At 47.4% G+C, this 8,442-nt stretch overlaps 1 protein-coding gene across 1 annotated transcript; it reads left to right on the top strand.

Moving 5' to 3' along the window:
- Positions 1–486: 486 nt before the first annotated feature.
- CASP14 (caspase 14) lies at positions 487–7,278 on the top strand. Its single transcript, XM_025916558.2, has 7 exons — positions 487–670; positions 2,426–2,497; positions 3,518–3,667; positions 3,758–3,983; positions 4,125–4,241; positions 4,442–4,545; positions 5,059–7,278. The coding sequence occupies exons 2-7, from the start codon at positions 2,471–2,473 to the stop codon at positions 5,161–5,163; spliced, it is 729 nt and encodes a 242-aa protein (XP_025772343.1). The 5' UTR covers positions 487–670; positions 2,426–2,470; the 3' UTR covers positions 5,164–7,278.
- The last annotated feature ends 1,164 nt before the right edge of the window (positions 7,279–8,442 follow it).

Genomic DNA, 8,442 nt, shown 5'->3' with positions numbered 1-8,442 from the left:
GCTGAGTCTGCTGATGCAGATGAACCAGACCCTCTGGGGCTAGACCCTCGTGGGTTTGAAGGCCAACTGTGTCAATTTCTGGTTGGGTGACCTGGGGCAGTCATTTCACTTCTGTGAGTCAATTTCTGTTGGGAGCAACAGTACTGATCTCTTGGGGCAGTTAACACTTGATGAAACAAGAAACAAGTGAAATTGGTATCATCTGCCCAGTTGAATGTGGACGAGATGGAAGGGAGCATAATGATGGACGTGATGGATTGATGGTAGCCTGATGAGCTGGACCCAGGGGTTGCTTTGTGGGTGGGCTGGTGTAAAATCCCAGGCTGATTTTAATTCACTGCCCCAGCCTCCTTAGCGAGGGGGGTGTTGGTTAAGCTTCGTCATGACTCATGCCAGGGCGTTAGGTTCCATCTCGTCACCAAGGCTGTGCCAAGGGTGTGTCCCTCCCACCATGAGGTTTCTTGAGTGACAGAAAACTCACTTGCAATAAAGGGCCAGATGGCTGTGCTGCCCAATTTATACACAGGCCTCACAGGAGAAACACTGTCAGCTCCTTCTCCAAGGGCAGCACGTGGACCTGACCCCTCCTCGGTACTTAGCCCTGTTGGCAGTTAGCAGAGCACCAAGACTTGGTTGGCTCGGCTTTAAGGAGCAGCCATTTCTAGAGTCAGTAAGTAATTTAGCAGATATTGGTTCTCTCCACCCTCTCTTCTCCTCTTCTCTCCTCTTCTCTCTTCTCTCTCTTTCTTTTATTCTCTCCCTCTTCCTGCATGAATGGATGCTCTGGCAGTTTGGGCAGAACTGAAGAAACTTGCATCCAGCCATCCATCCATCATCCTTTCATTATTTGTTTGTTTATTATTTGTTTACTCAACAAGTTTCCTTGGGCACCACCTCTGTGCCCATTCCCGCACTGCCTGCCCTGATGGAGACAGAGATAAGGAAATTCGGTTTTCGACGCTACAAGCTGAGCTGTGTGTTCAGCCACCAGAAGAAGAATCAAAAGCACTGCTGTCACACAAGTATAAACATGCAGTGCTACAGGAGTCTGGAGAAGGGAGAGGCAGCTTCCACTGGGTTAACAGGGATGGTAAAACCTTCCTTGTTGGGCCATTGCTGTAAGGCATCTAGTGCTTTTCCAAGGTCCTTCTCAGATGGGAAAACCAAGTCTCAGAGAGGAGAATAAGATGCTCGGGGTCACACAACTGGAAAGGGACAGGGGCAAGATTAATTCTGGTTTATCTGGCTCCAGAGTCCATGCTTTTTTCACTTTTTCGCTCACAGTATTTGGTTCCTCTTCCCTCACAGCACTGGCTCCAGTGTGTGTGTGTGTGTGTGTGTGTGTGTGTGTGTGTGTGTGTGCACTCACGCGCATATGTGTGCAGGTGTGTGTAATAAGAGAGAACAAGAGAGATTTTTTCTAAGATTTTATTTTGAGTAATCTCCATACCAAACATGCAGCTCGAACTCACAACTCCAAGATCAAGAGTTGCATGCTCCACCAACTGAGCCAGCCAGGAGCCCTGAGAGCAAGAGGGGTTTAATATTCATCTCTGTCATAGACTAGAGCTACATGAGGGTAGGGAGCGTGTCCATATTATACAGTTTATTCCCAGTGACTGGCATATAATAGGCACCCAGAAACAATTTACTGGATAGATACATATGTGGGTGGGTTAGTGGATGGATGGATGGATGGATGGATGAGTGCATGGCGGGGGGAAGTCATAGCAGATGTGATTCATCCAAATTGGCAGAGAAGGGTCTTGACTAGTAAAGACACATTCCAAGCTGAAGAGGAAGTGTAAGAAAAGGCAAGGAGGGGAGAAAACACCAAGAATATGGTAAGAGTCAGATTCTCTTCAGCCAGAAAGTAAAACAGAACTCAGACATGAGAACAAAGAACTCAGACAGATGTTCAGGCTCAAGGCAGAGGGAGGAAGGTGGATTGATCTGTTTGGATTAGAAACACACTGGGACAGTTTTAAAGCAGTCTTCCCCTACTTTGATGACATTGTCATTTTAAACCCAATCCCAAAGCGTCTCCTTGTTGATGTATCCCCAGCCTATCAGTTCCTGGGCAGCATAGGGGAGTACATGGGGCCACTTTCCCCCTCATCAGTCCAGGGCCTTCAGAGGGAAGTCCAAGCTGGCGAGGGTCTTGAGGGAGGGATAGGGAAAATTCCAGGGGGATGGATGGCATCTCAGTGTGGGCTTAGCTGGAGTGTCATCACACTAGAGAAGACACACTTCACTACTCTCGTCTCTTGCCCGGCTCTGGCCATGAACCAAGTCCCCCCCCCCCCCCCGCCCCGCACCGGGTTTCTATTCAGTCACAAAAATCCAGATAGACAAACTAGTCTGTTCCCTGAGCCCCTCTGGCTTCCCTTGGAGACCTTCACACTATCTTCTCTTAATCCCCCAGGATCAGCCAAGAGTGCAGAGAGCCGGACTCAGGATCAGAGGAAACATGAGCAACCCTCAGCCTTTGGAGGAGGTTGGTGGGGTGCAGCTTTGGGGAGAGGGGTGGGAGCATCTGGAGAGAGGGAAGGTAAGGAGCTTAATGCTTCAGAGATATTGGAGAGGGTGAAAAATCATGATATGGATTCAGAGCTGGAAGATGCTTTGTGATCATTCAGATGAAGGGGGGGAAAACACAGAGATGGAAACCAACTTGGGGTGGAGGGACCTTGCTTTACCTCTCTCAGCCATCAGATTCTTAACACTATGGTTGATAGTGAAGATAAGAAAAGAAATTTTGACCCCAATATCCTTCTTCTTCGGACAGGACAAGGTAGGATCTCAGTATTACCTTCAGAAATTTTGAGACCTCTTCAAATGAGAGAGTGATGCTCAGAACACTCTTAGGAAGGACGGAGAGAGAGACGAAACCACCAATGTGACAGCTGGAAGGGACCTTCACAATCTCCTATGAACACACTCATTGTCTGTGTTTGGAAATTGAGGCTCAGATAGGAGCAATGACTTGACCAAGTGCACAGAGAGTTAAAACAGAACCAGATCCCAGGTTAAGGTGCTAGACTTGGCAAATAAAAATAAAGGATACCCACTCAAATTTGAACTTCACTCTGACAACAAATAATCTTATACTATGTAAGTATATCCTATGCACTATTTGGGACATACTTATATTTTTTTAAAAACTTGATTTTTTAATGTTTATTTATTTTTGAGACAGAGACATAACAAGAGTGGGGGAGGGACAGAGAGAGGGAGAGGATCTGAAGCAGCATCCAGACTCCAAGCTGTCAGCACAGAGCTCAACACAAGGCCCGAACTCATGAACCATGAGACCATGACCCAAGTCAAAGTCGGCCTCCTAAACAACTGAGCCACTCAGGTGCCCCCACAAACATTTTTTTATCTGAAATTTGAGTGTTGCTGGGCATCCTGTATTTTACCCAGCAACCCAAACCCCAGGCCTCTTTGGACCACATCTTCTGCTTCTTGTTGACTTCCCTACCCTTTTGATGATCTTTGTCAACTCTTGGCCCAGGAGGTATACGACATGTCAGGCGCCCGCTTAGCCCTGACACTGTGCGTCACCAAAGCCCGGAAAGGTTCGGAGGCAGACCTGGACGCACTGGAACGCATGTTCCAGCAGCTGGGATTTGAGAGCACCATGAAGAGAAACCCCACCGCCCAGGTATTATGCCCCGGGCCAGTGAGCGAGGGGGCTGGGCCAGAAGGTGGGCTCTGGGGCCACACCTGAGTCTGGCCATTCCTCTTGTTCCAGCAATTCCAGGAAGAGCTGGAAAATTTTCAGCAGGCCATGGACGCCCGGGATGACTTCATCAGCTGTGCGTTTGTGGTGCTCATGGCACATGGGCTGGAAGGTCGCCTCAAAGGAGAGGATGAGAAGATGGTTGAGCTGGAAAACCTTTTTGAGGTTCTGAACAACAAGAATTGCCGGGCCCTGAGAGCCAAGCCGAAGGTGTACATCGTGCAGGCCTGTCGAGGAGGTGGGGACAAAGCCAAGAACACAGAATCTAGCACAACCCCAGATCCACAGCCCCAGCTAAGCCTTGGGTTGCCAGTCCGTCTTATGATCTCCTTTCCCCCTCTGTCTCTGACTTTGCCTCTTCCTCTTCTTGGTATTTCAGAACACAGGGACCCCGGTGAAACAGTAAGTGGAGACGATATCGTGATGATCGCCAAAGACAGTCCCCAAACCATCCCAACGTACACGGACACCCTCCACATCTACTCCACCGTGGAGGGTATGAGTCCCCAGCGGGCACAGGGTGGTCTCCCACTATTCCTCACCCACCACTCCTGAGATGTTCCTCCAGGACCCACCCTTTCCCAGGGCCTCTTGCATCACACACACACACACACACACACACACACACACGCGCGCGTGCGCGCACACTCCATCTCCCATCGGACCTCTCTGAGCCCTCTTCTCTGGAATCCTTAGGGTACATCGCATACAGACATGACAAAGAGGGCTCCTGCTTCATCCAGACTCTGGTTGACGTGTTCACAGAGAGGAAAGGACCCATCCTGGAGCTTCTGACAGAGGTGAGTTGGGACAAGGTAACTGGAACCCTCACCCAGCCTGAGCAGGGAGGCTGAGCCTCTTCCAAACCTTACTGTGCTTTCACCCTCTCCTACCCCTAGCCCCAAATCCAACCTATGCCCCAACACAGAAAATAGGATACCAATATCCTAGCAATAAGTTTCCTTAATGCAGGAAATTCCAAAGCCCATGGTATGTGAGATAATTTAGATGAAATACAGGTAAATTTCTGTAAATAAAACCCGTAAGTTGAACCGTTGGTTGAGAAAACTTTTTTTTTCTTCTAATGTGTTTTCATGGTGGATTAGGCAAAAAAAAAAAAAAAAAAAAAAAACATAACAAGAATGTCCAACCAATGATTCCCTAGAGATTATGGTATAGGGTGAGACAATAAAGGTCTCCCATTTTAGGACGTGGAAACCCACCTACCTTGTTCTCTAACCTTCTCCTCATAAGCCCACTACATCAATTCCCCCAGGGACCCAGCCCCAAGCTGACCACGTCTCTTGCTTCAGGTGACCCGGCGGATGGCAGAAGCAGAGCTGATTCAGGAAGGAAAAGCAAGGAAAGTGAATCCCGAGATCCAAAGCACCCTTCGGAAACGGCTCTATCTGCAATAGAAATACAAGGGGCAAGGAGGGGCTGTCTTTCAAGGGCTCTCTCTGCCCCACAGATATTTAGAGGCAGCTCTTACCCCATCCCTAAAATCTTTTCTTCTCAAGGCCAAGTGGCACCCAGCCCCCTCTTTCATCACACCCCTCAAACAGATCCTCCTTCCATCTGTCCCTGTCCTTCTTAAAGCAAGCCAGCTAAAACATAGTACAAGGGCACAGCAATAATATCACCTTCTTCAGGCTGGAATCTCTATCTCTATTAATGCAACCTAAGAGTACATTCACTTCTCCTAGTTTCTGCTCCTATATTCAACTGAAACCCTTTCTTTCTCCTATTGATTACACCTAGACAAATGTTACCAGATAAAGCTCAAGATACTCTACTGATAAACCAATGTCCACTCGCCCCCTCCCATCCCAATCAAACTTCCACTGGCTCCTGAATCTCATTTGGAATGATAACCTCCTCTTAAGAACTATATCCATTTCCATCTCCCAGAGATTCCCTCCCTACCCCTGGAAATTCAGTAAGGCAAGAATCATTCTCTTTCCAAGACTCCTCTTCCTTAGCAAAATGGTGCCTTGACATGATTCTCCTTTTAGCTTATGGGCTCTCTTTGGCTAATGGAAACAGTTTCATCTTTTTCTGAGTCTCTCCCTACTAACTAATGCCTCCAAAGGCCCTGGACTCAGCCTTCTTTCCAAGAAAATCCATCCATGTATTCATTCTCAAGGCTTCACTTTTAACCAGTCTGAATCAGAGAATGTTGGAGCTATGTCAAATCCTCTAAAGTCACCCTCTTACTTTTCAGACAGTAAGATAGAGACCCAGAGAGGTTAAAAGGCTTGTCAAATGCCACACAGGTAGTCAGTAGGAGGGTCAAGGTCTGGCTTCCAGCCCAGCGCCCTTGCCACTGCCTGCTAAGTCTTGAATCATCAAAACACTTTTCTTAATTTTTTTAATGTTTATTTAATTTTGAGAGGGGGGGACAGGGGAGGGGCAGAGAGAGAGGAAGACACAGAATTTGAAGCAGGCTCCAGGCTCTGACCTGCAGCACAGAGCCTGATGCAGGGCTCAAACTCACAAACCATGAGATCATGACCTGAGCCAAAGTCAGATGTTCAACCGACTGAGCCACCCAGGTGCCCCAAAACATTTTCTAATTAGAGGAACTTTCTAAGAAAAGTTTTCTCTACTTGGAGATAGGAGCTCCTTGGAAGACCTACAAGCCCTCAATACCCAACGGTCAAGGCTACCTGCATGGGATTCCAGCACTGGGCTGGAATTTGAACCAGATCTCTGCCTGCCAAGTGTATGATTCATGTCTCCCCATCTCCAGCCTTGACCTTCCCTACTGAAATAACCTGTGGGCACATCTGCCATTATTGGAAATTCATGGTTAGAGATGAGTCTTTTCTTCTAGTTCCTCCTCCAAGTGTTCCCTGGAACCCTCACCCCAGACCCCAGGTTCAGAATTCTGCAGTTAACTCACACTCCTCTCTTCTTGCACCCTTCATATGCCACCAGGCACTGTGTCCAGCACAGCCTGACTTTGAAACCGTTCTCACATCTGTCTTCTCTTCCCTTACAAGTCACTCTTGAGGCTCAAGTCCATCCTCTGTGTCTGCATCTTTTTACCAGATTCCTTCTTTGCCTCTCTGCCTGCCCATCTCACCCTATCTCTGCCCTCCATCTACAATTCACCTGCCTGGAATGCTCAAGAACACACAATGGTGCCCCATCATTTAGATAACAAGGCCAAACCCCACATCCTGATTTCTCACACGCTTACAATTCCCCTTTGTACCCGCAATCAGCTAAACTCCTCTCTCACCTCCCCCAGTGTGAATTCACTCCTCCAACACAAATGTCCCTTTACTCATTCCTGCTTCTGAGGCTTTGCTATCACCATTTCACTAACCGGGTGCCCTTTCTCTCCCCTCACTCCCTTTCCACTACCTCCCACCCATACATATTCCAAAGAACCATTCCCAACATTCTTTCTAGTTTATTCTCCACTCTCACCCAGGATGAGACACTGATGATTACAAGACTGAGGGCGGGAAGAAGTCTTAGATCAACATAATGGAAGTTCAATAAACAGATGTCAAACTATAAAAGTATGTCTGGAATCTGCTCTGTACTTGAAATGTGAGGCCGATGTGAAGGGCATTATGGATTTGGTTTCTTTTTCCCAACAGCCCAGTGCCTCCCAGGCATGTCCATCATGAACAGAGAATCAGGAGTTTCATCTATCTCTTTCATAAAAGTAGACACGTTGGGAATTTGTGAAGTCAGCAGCCATATTTCCATTCCAAGTGGATATATTTTACATGACTGTCACCACGATGTCATCTCCAGAATGTTCCCAAGGAAGTATCCAGACACAGGACTGTAGCTTTTCAGAACCATAAGGGACCCTGGAGATCAGCTAATTACAGGATCACAGATATTTAGTAAGTGTACTACCTGTCTCTTATCCAGGAGCCCATGGCAGGCATGGCTAATCAAACACACCTTTCCTACTGAAGTCAAGTGTAGCTTCAAAGTATTCCTCCTCTTAGAATTCCAGGAAACATAAGCAATTCATTAGTGAGGGACTTAACTAGAGTCACCAAGTTCTTTCTTTCTTTTTTTTTTAAGTAAGCTCCACATCCATCATGGAGCCCAACATGGGGCTTAAACTCATAACCCTGAGCTCAAGACCTAAGCTGAGATCAAGAGTCTGACACTTAACTGACTCAGCCACTCAGGCACCCTTAGAGTCACCAAGTTCTTTTTTTTTTTAATATATGAAATCTATTGTTAACTTGGTTTCCATACAACACCCAGTGCTCATCCCAAAAGGTAGAGTCACCAAGTTCTTAATCGGAAACCCAGGGCCCCTCATTCTATAATAGTGCAGTAATAGTCATGGCAGCTGTGAGGGCTTTGTCCATGGGAATGGCAGAGCAAGTGGCTAAGGCAGGATTGAGTATACACAGAGCCAAGGAGATCTGGGATAATGCATTTACTGAGTCCTGTTCACCCACCCATGTGGTCCAAACACCCAATGATTCCAGAGTCTCCAAATAAATACAAGGATCGACCAACTGTCCCCCACTTGGCAAATCCAAATTTTTTTACAGGTTGATTTAATTTTGGGAGAGAGAGAGTGTGAGCCAGGGAGGGGCAGAGAGAGACGGGGACAGAGAATCCAAAGTGGGCTCTGTGCCAACAGCAGCGAGCCCCATGCATGCCTTGAACTCACACACCGTGAGAGTATGACCTGAGCTGAAGGCAGA

This window comes from Puma concolor, chromosome A2 (genome assembly GCF_028749965.1).
Source record: "Puma concolor isolate L17-30 chromosome A2, mPumCon1.1.hap2, whole genome shotgun sequence".
Lineage (NCBI taxonomy): Eukaryota > Metazoa > Chordata > Mammalia > Carnivora > Felidae > Puma > Puma concolor.
Note: the sequence above shows the minus strand (reverse complement) of the source record. Positions and strands in the feature narration are given on the sequence as shown.

Excerpts from the sequence above, each read along its gene's own strand:
- CASP14 (XM_025916558.2), top strand. The coding sequence starts at position 2,471 with ATGAGCAACCCTCAGCCTTTGGAGGAG. Across the intron at positions 4,242-4,441 it reads CATCTACTCCACCGTGGAGG|GGTACATCGCATACAGACAT; the intron begins GTATGAGTCCCC and ends TGGAATCCTTAG. Across the intron at positions 4,546-5,058 it reads TCCTGGAGCTTCTGACAGAG|GTGACCCGGCGGATGGCAGA; the intron begins GTGAGTTGGGAC and ends CTCTTGCTTCAG.